Source organism: Rhopalosiphum maidis, chromosome 2 (genome assembly GCF_003676215.2).
Source record: "Rhopalosiphum maidis isolate BTI-1 chromosome 2, ASM367621v3, whole genome shotgun sequence".
Lineage (NCBI taxonomy): Eukaryota > Metazoa > Arthropoda > Insecta > Hemiptera > Aphididae > Rhopalosiphum > Rhopalosiphum maidis.
The window spans coordinates 64,225,947-64,244,365 of NC_040878.1; the positions used below are offsets into that span (position 1 = coordinate 64,225,947).

The following is an 18,419-nucleotide window of genomic DNA, read 5'->3' on the forward strand; positions in this document are numbered from 1 at the left end:
ATTTAATCATATTATACAGATGGGGTAGTATATTGTTACTATTAGGATTAAAAAATTCTTAAAGAATACAATACAGTATCAATTTTCTACTTCAAATATAATCAATTATAACTTTAGTATAAAAAATATTTTAAGGTAAATGTATAATTTTTTTTTTTACTTTAAAGACAATTTAAATTATTGTTCTAATTATAATTCGATATTTACTATTCAATATAACTATTAACTATAGATATATAATATAATTGATAACAAATTAAAGTATATTTCTAAAATAATTATAAGAGAGTGAGTTATCTTACGCATTAGTGTGTACTTATATTAAAAATATACTAGAATATTGTATTGATATTGCAAAGTGCAAAGTAATATTAATATAACATTTATCATTGTCAGAAAAATAAAATAATAGCAACCTATACTTCGAAAATATTATTTTATTATTTATTTTATACGATTTATAACATCACCGATGTTTATTAAATACTTCATACTAATTTTTATTTTTAACTGTTGATATACTTATTTATAATGTCTAGATAATTGTATTTCCGCTTTCATATCAAATCAATCGTTATATAATTACATACGTGATTCGTATAATACACGGCACACGCATCACATGTAATTTTCAGTTCTAGCCCATTTCTTAGTTCGTCTTCCGACTTTTCCCCTTCCAAATTGTCAACGATTTTAATTCCATTATCGTCTATATATAGTCCTCTATTATTCTTTTAGTCTCCCTTCTATTTCCAAGTTTTAGGATCTCTAAGACTCAGTTTTAAAATAAGTAACTCTTTATATACGTATCTATGGCTATTTATTTGTTATTTTCTTTTACTACGTTACTCAAATAATAGAAAATCAATTTTCCAGCTTAAATATACAGATTTTAGATCATTATAATTGTATTCGTATATCATTAAAACTAATCAATTCACTCAGAAAGCCAATTACCCAAATTAAATAGTATAACATATTTTTAGCGATTTTCATTATTTAAATAATAATTATTTTAATTATGTTTATTACGATGTTATGTGATTCTAAAATTTAAAATTTATTATTACCTATTTCAATATGTGTTCATGGCATAAAACTGTACAATAAATTCTCAATACCAGAAGATAATGTTTTTATTCACTCAATAGTTTCTCATCGAAAAATATAATAAATTAGATACTAATTATTTGGCTATTTACTATAACTATATAGACATACGGTTATATTTTGATACGGTGTATTTAAAAAAAAAAATTACTGTAAACTTTTTTTGAAGAGTGTAATTTCGATTTTCTACTTCACTTAGTATAATCCGCATTTGATCATAATAACCGATTATTATTGTCCCAAAAGGGGAAAAACTGGGACCATAATTCAGATCAACGAGTTATAATTGGATATGCTCGAGAAACCTTGTTACTGCTTGGTTTCGTTTAAGTACGGAGGCATTGTAAGCAAGTGTTGTGTGCAAAAGACTATACACTTCATCCAGGTGCTTTTAAATCAGCCTGGAGCGGACCTGGGAAAACTTGATTCCCTTGAGAGAAACTCGACCGTCCAATAAATAAACTACGAGCATGCAGCGTTTTTGCCTCCGGAAAACTCGATTTTCCACTGCAATTTCCACCTCCGCCAATATGTGAAAACGCTCGACCGAAATTTATATCTCCCGAATTCGGTAAAATACGTTAAATCTCAAAAACCTTTTTCGGTAAAACCGATCTCGTGTTTTAACCTAATAGTGGCGATTAATTATTATTAACGAGCACGTATTGTCGTATATTTAAACTCTACGGTAGTAAAGTTTTGTAAAAGTTGCCAACACATATTCACCGAGTATAAACTTTATAGCTTATTTTCCACGATATGTTCCGTTCTACAGTTACTGTGAGTCTCATGTGTATATAATATGTTTTATTCGCAACACGTGTCCTTCTTGGATCAATATGTAATACATAAATATACGTATTCTCCATTTCTCCATATGATGATATCAATAATATGTATACATTTAACTTCTTTTATGAATCAAATAAATAAATAATTAGAATAGAGAAAAAAATATTTTACATACACTTAAATAATTATTCGTGTTAAACTTACTTTTATATTTATTCTGTTTTCTCTTTAATTTTACAAATCGATAGAAAATTAATCAATATCATAATCTCATTATAATATTAAACTAACAATAAATTATTTCTACACACCTACTGTGTTAAAAATACGAAACTTAATACATTTTAATATCTATTAAATAAATTCTAATTATTAATTAATTAATCAATTCAAACATTACCCCATAGAATAATTTTATATTTTGTTTTAAGTAGATTTAACTAGTTATATATTTCTATTATATTATCGATAAAAAATATACTTGTTTTGTTCTTACATTTTACCCACAGTTTAATCCTTATTCTATTTCTCCATAATATTATTATATGTATTTACATACAATATTTTATAGTGTAAACTATACAAATGTAATATCAAAAAGAATATATTATTTAGTATTTATTAATTGAAATGATGAATTATTGACACATATATTTTTGTGTGTGATATGTAAAATAAATATTAAAGAACATGAAAAATTAAAATTAAAATTACTTGTGATTATTATAAACAATAATTCTTTTATAATATTCCAAAATAATAACTTATTCCAAATAAAGTTTATAGATAACTACGAATAGTATTCAAACTATATGTGTTTGTTAGGGTTTGTTTAACTGATCGCGTGTCAACATACGTTAAACGAAATACCCGTAGTCATCACGCAAATATTGAATTGGCGAGCACAAAAAAAAAAATAATAATAATGAATGTATAATACGTAAATGTCGTCAGGTACATATTTAAATGAAAATATTCTAGTACTACACGTATATTATGTTTCTTATACAAAAAAGTTTTGATTCATTATTTTTATGTGATATTTTCACTTAAGCTTGCTGTACCTAGAGTGTTTGTGGTACAAGATAACAGAAGTCGTATTTTATTCGAAATAGTATTTCGCTTCGAGCAGATACTGTTCACGTAGCCTTTTTATAAATGCCACAACCGTAGGCTCTTTACGGTGCCATTATTCGTGTGTAATTTATTTTTCATGGATTCTTTCGTATAGCTAATGCGCTTTTCTTTATGGTTTCGGAGAGCGAGTAAAAACAGGGAAAATGCAAATCGTCGAGACGTGAAGAAAATAACCGTGAAATATTATTTGTTGTAAAACTATATAATTCGCTGTTGTTACATTTTGGCCATCCTCCCCTATAGGATGAAGACCTTATGAAAAATAAAAAAATAAAAATACATGTCCAAATTGATTAAAAGCGTAGACCCGAGTGCAGTAGATTAGTCCAAAGAAAAAACTATAATAAGAAAATCCTGTACTTTTGCTGAGGTCGTAAAACCGACCTTTGAACGTGAAAAATAAAAAGTTTCTTGGCTTTACTGCTAGCTGCAAGACCCTGGGCGGCATTTCTTAAAACCTTATACACACTGCACGAGAAACGGCTCAGTCGATTTGTAATGTAATTCTCCGCTGGCTCTTTCCTCGTCCTGTCCATTGAGGCCCAGATTATAGTACTCCCTAGCTTGGTTTCAGAAATATTACGGATAAAAGTAAACTTTTCTCTGCATCTCGGAAAGGTATACTTTTTCACGTAGCCTTCACTTTACTGTCAACAAAAAGGGTCGCGTGTAACTATGACTGTGTAGAGTGTACTGTGTAGTATGTATGTGCGTATATATGTGTACGTGCAAAGGAATTATTGAGTTTACTATATACTACATTGTATAGAACGCTGGCTGCAAGTCACAAATGGGGTTGGAAGATATGATTTTGAAATATGCAGTATTGTATACAGCTATAGTGTCAACACTCCTGAAACCTGATATTAACATTTTACGCTGGTATCTCATATATGTAATTTGTATATTTCGTCGTTTTTTGTCAATCATTTTGTATGAACGTAATAATGTACGAAATAAAAATCTTCTGGACAAGATACCATGTGCGTATACATGAACGTTTTTATCTCGAAGAAGTCATTTTAGTGATACAGAATATAATAGTGATTTTAATATGAATATAGTGGTTATTACTTATTAGTTAATTACTATACAAATTATAAAACAACGAAGAATTATTTCATTCGTGAGCTACAAATGATTCCGACAGAGCTCAGTTAAAACTTAAAACCACGTTTACTGAGATTTTATTGCCAATATTTTTTGCAGATTTAGTCTATCGGTACTTTTTCCTCGTACTTATAAGAAAACTACAACAAAAATGACCTTTCCAAAGTACCAACTCAGGATAAGATTTTACCATTTCAAATCTGTAAAAACGCTTTGAAGCTTTTTTATTACTAAAGCAATGATTCTGCATTATATAAAGAAAAGAAAAACATTATCGTAAACCACTAAAACCCTAAAATGATAACATTTATGAGGATTAGTTATTTTGTGCACACTACACGGTTACATAAATAGCCTAAATGTGTTTTATTAAAATATTTGAATATTAAAGTAAAATATATTATTGTGTCTGACAAAAAATCGTCATTGTATATATGTATCTAGTGTTATTATAATAATATTATAAAAATCTTATTCGGGTATGAGTAAAATATCTTAGGTATAAAACTCGAACTATAATCACGTCGGTAGTCAAAGTAGTAATCGTAAATATATCAATACATCCATGATTGTATAAATGGGTAACATTATACGTCGATAGGTATATAAATATGCGTTCATACGTAAGTATATTATATACGGTGTGCATGTAAGTTTAGGGGAATTCTAAATTTGTAGAAGGGATCACATATGATAGCTTGAAACGATTAATTTAATGTGTATATATATACTGTTGAGTGTTATATTCTGTATTTGCTGTGGTATATAATATACTATTATATCTCCGGATATCCCTTTGCTATAAAAACGAAATAAACGTTCACTACTCACTAAGTCTTAGCCGCCACAAAACCATGTAGTGTTCATGAGTGATGATACTGTTGTTACCTACAAAATACAGAACTAATAATACTATAGAAATTCTTTTGTAGACTTATGACAAATGTAGAAGTTAGAGTTAACATATTTATATTAAATACTACAAATCCAAATGATTGTAGTCGTGTCGTTAATAAAATAGCCAAGTATGGTTTCAGATTTTTAATATTAAATTTGATCATTGATTTCATGTCTATTATTTAGATTTTTGTAATTTAATATATTATATTTTAAAACTTGTATAGTTGTATATTATATGTAGTATGTACCATACGGATTTTTCATATGAAAAAAAAAACGATAATTATTGGTAACAGTTTTTACAAAATATTTTAATCAAAGTATTTAATGTGTAAACTGTAAAACAAAGATATTACCATATTACTTTAATGGAAAAGCGAATGAACTCAAATATACCTACTATTAAAATAAATAAATAAAATAATTTTGCAGTGAAACTATTGGAAGGCATTATCCAGTACGCCGTATACCATCTGGTATATATTTTTCTATGAATATTGATCACGAATAACCTTGTCTAGAAATTGTATTATTGTAAGTGTTTTTATGACCGCAAAACACTATTGTTGTAATCAAAACCGCATCAAATAAACTGCAGTAATGTATTACGATTGGTGTATTTAAATATAGAAACAAATATAAACGTTGACGATTAACAAAACCAAATTAATATTTAGTTCTATAATCCTAAATTATTTTAACTTTACTATTAAACTAAAAGCATACAATTTATTTTACGTTTGTTTATTTCATTGCAGAAGTATTCACTCCAGTCACCTAATGGCCAACAACCTAATGGAGATGATTTGGACACCGTCCATGAAAAACAAACTAAAATAAAAAAACATTACTTTTTGGTAAGGCTGCATACACACATGCTCATTTTCTGCGTGTTATATTTTTAAACAGTAATATGGCTGGATAGTACCATATAATTTTAATAAACTCTGGCTAGGTACCTTCGATTTTGACGATTCACAAAACTAATCTATTTTTAGAATTTTACAAACTTTATCTTTAATGTGCATGACATTATTTTTTAAAACTTAATAATTACAAACGTTACTTTATTGGCTAATGAGCAAAAAAAGTTTTTCTATAACTTTAATTACATTAAGTTAGTATTAACTAGATATTATTTACTAAATAAAATAAATATTTAAAACTATAAGCCACTAACTTTTTCAATAAACATCAATTTGTAAGCACATCCAAAAATATAGGTGAAGTGTATATAACTCAATTTTGAGTATAGTTTATATTGTTTTTATTTTTATTATTATTTTTATTATTATTATAATTATTAATAGTAGTAGTAGTAGTAGTAGTAGTAGTAGTAGTAGTAGGCATGATTTTTATAGAGTGAAACTAAAAACAATATTATCTTGGTATATCATAAGTAGTTTAACAAACCAATTTTGATAATAAATTTATGAATTTGACTAAAAAAACTATAGTTCATTTTTTAATGAAATTTTACACAAAAAATATTTAAACTGACTAAATATTTTTAATTTTATTTTTTGTTGACTTAAACTGACATTTTTTTATATATATCAATACTTTTATTACTTTTTATCACTTTTAGTTGAATGAACTCATCAAAGAAAATTTACATCATTAATGTCAATGTCGGGATGCATCAGGGTATCCCGGACGGGAGTCCGAAATGATAACTCTGTGCAGACGCATCAACAACAATATGCACAAATAATTAAGGTAATTTTTCTAAAAATAATAAACTTAGATATTTGATTAAAAAAAAAAAAAAAAATTTATAACAAAAATAAAAGTAATTATTGTGGAGGGTAATAATAATAATAATACCCCTGGAGGCTAATATTTTCCACAAAATTAATGACAAAAACTTCCCTACATAAATAATTTTAGATGATTGGTTAGGGTTATAAAAAAGAAAAAGTTATTCCATACGACCGTACAAATTGAATATACTATTTTTGATATATTCAAATCAAACCATGAGATTCATAACAAAATACAAGCTATTGCAAAATTATATTTATATATTTATTTGTTTGCATTAAATTTACTATTTCAATCATTACTCATTACTCGGTTGAAACATATTATATTAATTCAATTATAAACGCAAACATTTGAAATATATATATGCTCTAATTATTTGGATTTTCGTTGTTAAAATCGTAAATTGTAATACATAATAACTTATTTACGCATAAAATATTAAATACAATTATATAATGTTCGCTGAAATTAGTGTATATAACTTTTAATATTATGCATTATTATAATTTATGTATGTACAATAATATTATGTGTATACAGTATTGTGATTCACTAAATTATAGATCTACAGACGCCCGGAAAAGTTGATTTTAGGCTACTAAAACTACACGCATGCATTATTATAAACATTAATGTCACGTTATTTTATTTTATCAGTTGCTATTGAATTACTATTAAGTTTAAAATAGTGATGCACAATTTAAAATATTGTACAATTATTTTTAATCTGTAATTTAACTGTAATAGATTAAACCGATATAAAATATTATTGTTTTTCATATTTTTAAGTATTTTTATGCCGAGCTTTTAATTATTATAATTTATTATTATTACCATTTCTATAATTTCTTTTAATTACATGCTGTTCGTTACTTCTGAAACTGTTAGTAGGATACGGTGGAATTTACGGTTAGAGACACTAAAACAGCAGTGTTTCCCGGGTAGCGATTAACGATCTTATTTAGACATTAATTACAGCGAAAACTTGCATTATTTATGACCCAAAATACTAAAATGGTCTTCATAATTAAGGCTTTTGCTGAAATATAGTAAGCATCCTTTTCACCCAATTAAAAAGCAGAAATATCTTTTATGCGTGCAATAAAAAATAATTCTTCAATAAATTTTTCATTGCAGACACCTGATGCACGATTCTACATTACAATAAATGTAATATTTTTACAAAAAAAAAAAAATTGATTCTCCCATATTGTGAATATAAGATTAAGATACATTATATAACATGTTGAACATGTTGATTAATCTATAAGCTTATAAGAGTTGTTGTGTGTTTTATTCAGGTATTTTATTTGTACATCACATTACTGCTTTAGTGGTTTCATTTTATCAGAGTTTATTTTGTATAATTAAAAATCAATAAAAAATACTTATCCAACTTTGTCATTTTTTTAATATTTACTTTATAATTTACAACTAAATAGGTAGTTAATACATTATTTACTGATTTCAGGTTTATACAGACTGGGCAAATCATTATTTAGATAAAGCCAAATCAAAGAAAAATATTAAAGATTTGCAACAAGATTTGGCTGATGGTGTTTTGCTTTCTGATCTCGTGGAAACAATTTGTGAGTGAATTAAATATTAAATATTTAATTGAACACATCATTTATTATTATAAAAACAAATGCATTTAAATTAATCTCCGAATCATTGTTCTGTGATGAATAATAATACTATTAAAAAAACATTAATTGTGGTGCCAATAGTTATTAATTTAAAATAATTTTAATCATATAATAGTATATTACACTAAAAATTCCAAAACAGATTAAAAAGAAATCGCAAATAAATATTATTAATTTTATTTCATACATATTAAAAAATATTAAATCAATAGAGTAGTTAAAGAGTAAAATAGAATTATTAGTTATTATATTCCACAAAATAACTCAATTTATGTTCCCGGAAACACCGTATATAAGAACCCTACAAAAAGTTAATAGGTATGTAATTTAAAATTTAAGATCATATGATACACTGTATATTACAGTGATTTAAAATTTATAACTCTTAGTTATATTTATATACTTTATAGTTAATAATTATAACTTAATAGCTTTTTGTATGTATACCTATATTATACCTACTCTAGCCGATTCTAGTTAATAGTTATGAATTCATACATCATAAACTATTTCTTTTATTTAATCATTTAAATGAAAACAATCGTAGTTGATTAATTTCTTGTCACATTGACACTGGCTGTTTTAGTACATAACACGCTAACATAAGCTCATTATGTATTTCTTGTTAACACCGCAGATAATGAAATTTAAATCTTCTTATTATAAAAAATAAATTTTATTGCTTTTCTAGTGAAAAAAAACAGATTAAAAAAATGTCCGAGTTATAAACCGTATTTGAGTTCATAAAAAAAAAATATTATAGATAATGTAATAATATAATATGTACGGAGGTCGAGGAACTCGAACACATGAGTTCGATGAGGTATAGGGAATAAATATCATACAAATGTAGTGATCAACAATATAATTTTGACTCGACGGTTGGCACCGTGACAGGTTTCTTTATAGCATTTCGGTTTTACGATGTAACGTTTAATACTGGACGTGGAAATCCCGAAAATCCATATAAAACATTATATCCCGTCGCTTTTACGTATTTTCAGGCAATCATCGGTTGCCGGACGTGAACAGGAAACCAAGAACCCATTTACAAATGGTAAGTAACGTGGTGTTACAGTATAATATATATTATATAGGTACCTCTGCTCACATTATATATTGTGTATACGAATGTATTATACTATTAGTTATTACGTCAGGTGCGAGGATAAAAACGAAATAAAATCGTAGATTATCGCGTGTAATGTGTGCACAGTTTCTTATCGGCCCGGCGACCGTAGACTTCCGAGACGCGGACGGACGGTGTTGAACGGGAGGGAGTGGATGAGATGACAAGGAAGGGGAGTAGAAGAAAATTTATAAATTTAAATATTACGCGCACAGCTACATAAGATACTTGCGTAGGGGACACACGTCTTGTACGTTTAACACACTTTACCGATCAGCTGACTCGGGACAATGATAAGCGCGTGTCCAAACCAGTTTCACGTGTACATAAGTATATAATTACAAGTATATGTATATTATATAGCCGCTTCCATCTGACCTACAAAACTCCTGCTTGCATTTTGTTTATGCTTTATAGCCATGCAATACACATACACACGAACTCGCTCGCACGCACCACACACGCACACGCACACACTAAGTCACTAATCCACCTATATACATTTCTGGGCGCCGTTTTGAAGGTTAAACAGCCGCCGAGGAGAAGTTTACATATTATTCGATTAACGACCCGCCTGACCTCCAACTGGAGCCACCGACGACGTGTCCGAGATACGCGGGATATAGGTACATATCACCTATATAGTAGCCCGTTTAGGTCCGAAAGAAAGCTGACTGCGTAAATAATATGCCTACGTATGGTATATAAATATGATATCATCGCTATATATTGTCATCGGCGAATAATTCACGGCTTACCTAAATATTATGCAGTTGTGCAGTATATGGCGACATCGATAATATTGTGCGGAATTAAATGCGTACGCTGTATTTGAATTCTGAATGTACTGCAATAACGGAAATCACTAAACGACCTGTCCCAATGTGAGTGTTTATGACACGTATATAGTGTTACATTATACTTCTGCAAGCACGTAGTTCTATGTTTTAACGATATTCTCGTGTCCTTTCCTATAATAATATACACCCACGACGTAGCTAGAATTCGGAACCAATAGTTTTCAAAATGGTTTCCTACTTCAGATTTAGGACAGACGAAAAAAAAAGAAATATGAATGGCGGATTTATATATTATGTCTAAAACATAGTAATGGCTAATGGGTATGTGACCGTTAACGGAAAAAATATTCATAAGAAATATTTTCTAAATAAATAATTATAATAAAATAATTAAAAATAAAATTAAACGTTTTAAAATCGTCGTATATATGACGATATGTTAGGTCTTGCGAGACAATAGGTATATTTCTAAACTTAACATTTTAATAAAAAAAATAATTTTTTTTATTTAGATTTCTCTTATCTTTATTATTAATAGATTACCACAATTGTAGTATAAATAGTATAATTGTACCTATTACAAACGAGTAATATTAACAATGAATCATTTTAATCAACATAATAATTATACAATGGAACGATTATAAAAATGCCCTAAAATTATTTGTAAATAGCGATTTATAACAATGAATGTTGGTACATACTAATTAACTATTATCTTAACATGCCGATAATAAATGCAAACATATGCAATCTTCTGCTCTAGTTATTACACATATTAAAGGGATAGGTATAGACTATAGAACATTTAAATTTCAGGTAATACACTCGATCAAGGTTTGTTTATTATTGAAACTCTAATTGTCGTTTATAATATGTATGGAATTTTTTCGTTATCGTGCGTAGCAAAAAAATTTTTAAACCAAATAACCGCTCGTTAGTGATTTACCGTAATCGTATATTAAATCAATACACAAGGATTACCAGGCCGAGTCCTCAAAATGCACATGATGTCGTAATAATTATTATTTATTGCTTATTGATTTGTTATTGTTAATAATATATGTACAGTTACACGTTTAAGCTTAGGAAACCATACACCCATACGGCCATACTATTAAATAAAACTGACCTACCAAAACGGTCAATGTCAAGTGTACATATTTTATGTTAATTTTTTTTTTGCACGTATGTAGTAATGTATATAATATCAAACATAACGGACAAACACTCAAATTAATGGGAGTTTACTACTTATATATTATATATATATAAACATTATACATACGTACACCAATTATAATGTTTATTATTTGTATTTATTTTTGTTACGTACAAAAACATAAACTATATAACATCTAGTTGAAATTTGCGAAAGTTATTCTTTAAAAATTTAAAGCATATTTATTTATATTTTTCTTTTTAAACACGCGTTACTGTTCATTATGTTTGTAGTATGCTACAAAAAGTTGGAATCTACGTAGTACAGCAAATCGATAAAATTAAAATTACGTTATAATAATCCTTATAAGTAGGCACACGGAACGGTTAAAAAAACAATAATAATAATAATAAAAATAATAATAGTGGGTGCTGCCATATGATTATGTTGTCGGTGTCCGTGTCGGTCTACAATATAGCGTGGAGAAACAGTGTGCTGTGAACTGTACCAGCGGATAGACCGGTTCTCGTGTTCGTATGAAAAATAAAATACTAAAATCGCGTATCCGTTTGTGAATAAAAATATTTCTTATTTTTAACGATATTTAAAATTAAATTATACTTATACTCCTTAGTGTAAATACTATATCAAAAATATAATTAAATGGATATTTAAGACGACCAATTGATGCAATATACATTAAATAAATACATAACGTAAGTAACAAAATTAAATTCAGTATAATACTTACTCAATTTTAACCTACTGAAAATTATCACGTCTAGAAAATAGTGTATGGGTAATAATTTATTACAATTAACAATAATGTACTTACTTTTTTTTTTTAATAAATTAATTAATAATCATTCAAGAATTTTTAGGAAAAGGTTTCTAGTGTTTCTAGTTATTTAAATATTGCTAAAATGCATTGAAAATTTTTTAAATACTAGAACTACAATTTGTTTAATATTCATAAGTTTATGAAAATACTAAATACATTGAGTACAACAATTTTCGTTTAACATTATTATTTTATTAGCAATTTATTTCACAACAATAAAATAATTCATTTTTAATATTTTAATAAATTATTGTATCAGATTTTTAAGTAACACATTTACACATTTTTACCTAAGATTAAGTTAACAAAGTTAATGTTTTATAGTGTATACAACTTCGCACTTTGAATTTTTCATTTTTTTTTCTAGAAAGAGAATATTGGAGTATCTATTTTGAATACTTTTTAAAATTTTTTCAATACTTTGGCACTTACATTTTTTTCAATTTAATTATTCACAAATTTATATTGTAATTGCATTAGTTATTAATAATTTTGAATATGATTTTAAATTAAAATTAAAAACTAAAAATCACCTCGTAATATCGTTCTAAATAACTAAACAAATCCATTTAATACTTATGTAGTTATATGAAACTATAGTAAGTTAATAAGTATACTGTAATAATAAGTCTTATAACTGTTTGATTTTAAATGTATGTATTATATAATTAATCATGTGTTTAGTAGTATAGGATGTAATTGTACACCTAATATATACATTGTAATTTTAAAATATCTTGGATTATTACAACAACACATTTTCCAACTAAATTAATACTTATTTCCTATTTTACTTATTGCAATAATTTTCTAACAATTAAAATAAGAATCAACAAAATTTAAAATTGTTCTTATAATACTTATACGATATGTAAAGATTTTTAAATTAAAATGATTGATGTTTGTTATCTCAACGATCATGTATCAATTATATAATATTGTAATCTTGACCTCGCTATAATTTGAGATAAATACTGATATTAAAAATTTACCGTTATATTTTTATTATAAAACTGCTAATTTGGGTTATAGATTTTGAATGAAGAAACTATTCATTTTACAATTATTTTTTTAATTACCAGAATTGTTTTATATTTGGTTAACAATATTCGACGTAACAAACATTTTCAAAAACATTCATGTAGCGCTTCGATATCTACATAGATTGGAAATTTAAATCAGATTTTTTCTAAATTATCTGAATGTTTTGGCTATTTTAGATATTCCAAATTTCATTCAGAATTGTGTTTTAATTTCAAATACAATAATCATTCGCAGTATTAAAACTTTTTATATTTTTATTGTTAAACTAATTATTGTTTATATTTAAAAACTAGTAACTATTTAAATATTTATGAATTAGTTTTTATCAAATCAGCGTATTGCACGTACTATTATAGAGTACACATTCTAAGAATCAAATACATAACTAATAATTCTATGCATATTGATATATTGTATATGCATAAAGTATACACATCACCTGTAATCTGTATTGTATAATGATTGTCTACATATTAACATTGTTATAAATTATAATTATCAATTAATAAAAAGTAATATGTATTTAATAAATAAATGTTAAAAGAAAAATAACAATAACATTATATAATGATGGTATCATATTTAATAAGTTTAAAATGTACCGAATACCAAAATTATTATTTTAAAAATAAATAACTATGAATTCGCCTCTTTAAAAAATAATATATAAATAGTTAAAAAATATTAAACAAAGTATAAAATAAGGAAATATAATATTAAATTACAGCTTAGGTACTCATAACATGGAATGACACCATTTACGTTTACATTTTGTATACAAAATAAATTGCATTTATATTTACAATTTGTTATTTCGATCGTGTTTTTTCTGTCAACTTTAACAGTTTTATCGTGCTCGAAGTTTAATATAGATTATAATATGGTATATATCACTGAAACCAAAACTGCTTTGAAGTCTTAGACGAGATTCTTAACAATAAATAATGTACCTAGACAACATTTTAGTCGCCAAATAATACCAATTGTCACGTTTCACATGGAAACCTGCGACTTCATCTCTACAGCCATTAACAGAACAAGAGAAACAGAAAAAAAGACATAGAGAGAGAACAATAATTGTCAATTTTGTCACGGATAACCTTGGTATTTATTTTTATGCGGTCTACATCATTGTAGTCTGCTTCTCGTCTCGGAAAAAAAGGATCTTTTCTTTGCGTTTTTAATGCGAAAACAATATTTGCTAATGTGAAAATCATGCACGAAAACGTCCACATAATTGTAACGGTAATAATATTAGTCCGTTATACTAGTCGTATTAAGTAATAGGTAAGCGTATGTAAATGTATCTATTCAATTTTAGAAAATCATAAATGATAATAATCTAACTACAGTCTGCTAATTTTATAATATCTTAATAGGTATATCTTAATTATTTTATAATAAATTGTCTTAAATTATAATAAAATCCTCATCATCGAATCATAGTTATAGTGTATTTCAAAAACAAACCCATTGGAATTTGAAAAAAAAAAACGTTATTAATAAATCAAATTCATTTCGAATTATTTATAAAAAAAACTAAACTGAAGTATACATAACACATTATATTAGGTATTGTAAAAAAAGTGGTATTTTGTCTACTTCCATATCAGCTTAAAATAAATGATATACAACGATTAAAAATTTTTCTTATAGTAACTTATTGCATTTTTTTAATCCTTAATTATCTTATATAATGCAATTTATAAAGTATCTACTGAATATTTATCAGGAGACAGAAGTATAGGATGAATACAATAATAAAATAAATACAAGAATAAACTATTTAACTATCAATAGTAAAAATTAAATATTCTAATTAATATATGTTATAATATACTATATAGTTTTATAAAATATTATAGATTACAGAACACAGATAGATAGATACATTATTAAATTATAATATATGCTTAGATGGTTAGATTATTTAAATAGTTCGTTTTATTTTCTTTATATTTCATTATAAATATATAATTATTCTTAAGTTTATGAGTCATAAAAATATATATTATATTATGCTAATATCAACGTTAATTTTTTTAACGAAATTGTCTAGAAATGGGAGTTTTTATATAAATTATGATAAACTTTAATTTTTGATAAAAATTTATGTAAATCATGTTGAAAACTACTTATTAATATCTAGGTAACTATGATTATTTAAATTTAAATGAATATTATAGAAAATTGTAAATAATAATTAGTTTTTTAAATTTAACCTATTCCAAATTCTCAATTCTTAACCACTATAATATTATTGTTAACTATTTTTGCATAATATATATAAGGCTGGAGACTCCCTGGAGGTAGAAAAAAAATAAAACAATAGCCTTGTAATCAAAACATAAAGGTTCGCGGCACCACTAAATCATCATCATTCATCACCGTACCCGTACGCCATACGATTTGTATATAGCGCACTGATATTTTGAGCTAAAACCATTAATTATTATAATTTATAAGTATATATAGCTACCTTATATTAGTTATACATAATAACTCAAAATTGATTTTCACTTTTGTTCCGAACAAAAGACCATAATTACACGTATCGCTATAATTTAAAAACACCCTGAATAACACTAATAAAATGTATAGAACACTTTAAATATAATATATATTATTCACAATATACGTTAGGGTAAATAATTTAAGACTATAAATGGAGAGTAGAAACAATTGTTTTGCGGCGGTCCAGTGACCTATAACCTCAAAATATTTCCTACTGATCGTGCTTAAGTTGCAACTGAGGTCGTTGCGCCTTCGGTCATATACATTTGAGTTAACTTGATATTTTTTTACATATTTTTTACTTCTTCTAAGCACCTATTAATCAATATCAGATAATTAGTTCAGTGATTCAGTCGAGTAAACGATCGAATAACTCGCCTAACGGAAAATCATCTCGTATACCTACGATGATACATTGATACTAACGAGTAATGATTTCACATTATCGCGTGTACGTGCAGGAGTGTGTAATACGAGTTATTACAGTTTTGCAATCAAATCAGAACGGCTAAAAAAACTAAAATAAATATCCTAGTAGTTAAAACCTAGTGTCAAACGTGAAATGAACCGAATTTAAATAGTTAGAAGACACGTCGTCGTTAGTCATTACATTTTTTATACGTACACTTCGATAACGAAAAAACGATTTAAATGCATATACGATATACCTACCTATTAAGGTATTCATTAACTATAATATACGTATAATATAAATAAAACTACTATTACGACGTTGATTTTAGAATATTGTGTTTTACTATTACTATATACAGGACGATTCACCAAGCACCCTCGCCCCCTTTTTTCTTCAATAATGCAAGTTGCCAGTTATACAAAATCTAATTTTTTATATTTACTACAACTTATAATAAGGAGTATCCTGGGGAAAATGAACTTCTATTTTTCAAATGAGAACTTTTCTATTTTGTACTGTTAATTATTTAGCTTATAATAGTTTTTCTGAAAATGTTTTATCAAAATAAAAATTCGAACGAGTAATTTTTGAGTTATTTAACTTTGTGTGTTTATTGTATTAGTACTCATAATATATTAGATTCATGATATTAATAGATTTGGAAAAATGCGATTTAAAAACTTAAATAATTTATAATCATCCCTATTTATAATTTGTAAAAATAGTTTAAATAAAATAAATAAAAGATCCAATATTACATCTATTATACATTTTTGTAAAAGCATTTTTAAAAACTATTATCTTTAATATAATTTTTGTAATAACAGAAAAATCAATAATCACGCGAATTTTGAATTAGGTACATAAAAATGTTCAAAAATATTATTTATTAAATAATGAATAGTAAAAAGGGGGGATTTCAATTGGAAAACTTAAATTTATACCGCTACAGGACACTCTTTCAATAGTAAAAAACATTTTAAGTATTCATAAATATATTCTTTAAGTAAGTGTATTAATAGAACTTTAAAAATTAGAATTTAATGAATTTGTTATTAAAGGAAAAAATGAAGGTGAATATATTTGGTACCTATATAAAACGTGATTTAATATCGATTCTTTTGAATTAACCTAGTCGCGTTTCGAATACCTATACCCTAATTAAAACGTCTGCATGTCTGCACGAATCGCGTTTTAGTTTTTCTTTTCAAACTTATTTTCAATGTAAACCGAGGGATTAAATTTTTCTTTTCTTTTAAAGTATATACTGTCAACTTGGTTATGCTAACCATCGCTCTATTCGCTCTATTATAAGTGCCCCGTTTGCAAGATCGCTAAAAATTTAAACAAGACCGAAACATACACTTTGACATCTTCGAATAAAAGAAGACTGAATTTCATTTTAAATAATTGTTTCTTATTTTTTTTTTACATCTGATGTTGTTATTCTCTCTATTCTTCTAATGAAAACAACAACTATTCAACTCTTTCAAGAAGGTTGTAAATCAAACAAAATATTGGTAAAGTCCTAAATTCTGTACTATTAGGTTTAATGACAAACAAAGGCTGAGTCATCAGTGATGACTTGAATTATTAAATAAATTGTGTTTCAAAGTTATACAGATACATTGATAAGGTTTGCTTAACTGGCAAGTAGAAAACTTAGAATTTTCATTAAACACAGATACACAAAATCAATTTTGAAGTCATTCCAAAATCTTAAGTATTTATATATTAGACTATATATACAATTGGTCGTTAATATATTTTATCTTTCATATTCAATTTAAATATTTAAAAATAAAGATTTTCTCAACAAAATGCATTTTGTTTATAAAAACAACTTTCAGATAATTAAATAATATATAATTGGTATACAAAATAAATACACTATTTGTAGTCTGGCGTACTAGTCAAAATATACAATTGAATCGATTTTATTGTAAATTTCGTTGTAAAAGTCTCATACTTTTTAATTTATTTGGAAATTGTACAGGTTTTACTGAATTAGTTCAAGGCTATAAATACTAGATAATATTTAAACTAAAA

General features: G+C 26.2%; 1 protein-coding gene across 4 annotated transcripts in view; it reads left to right on the plus strand.

Annotated features, from left to right (window-relative positions):
• The window catches only part of LOC113554903 (protein sickie), a 77,979-nt gene that overhangs the window by 15,698 nt on the left and 43,862 nt on the right, over positions 1-18,419 (plus strand). For all 4 annotated transcript variants that reach the window (XM_026958996.1, XM_026958997.1, XM_026958994.1 and 1 more), the window contains exons 2-5: positions 5,808-5,906; positions 6,638-6,768; positions 8,288-8,405; positions 9,470-9,522. In XM_026958996.1, the coding sequence (XP_026814797.1) occupies positions 6,673-6,768; positions 8,288-8,405; positions 9,470-9,522 (267 nt within the window). In that variant the 5' untranslated portion in view covers positions 5,808-5,906; positions 6,638-6,672. The remainder of the gene's footprint in view (positions 1-5,807; positions 5,907-6,637; positions 6,769-8,287; positions 8,406-9,469; positions 9,523-18,419) is intronic.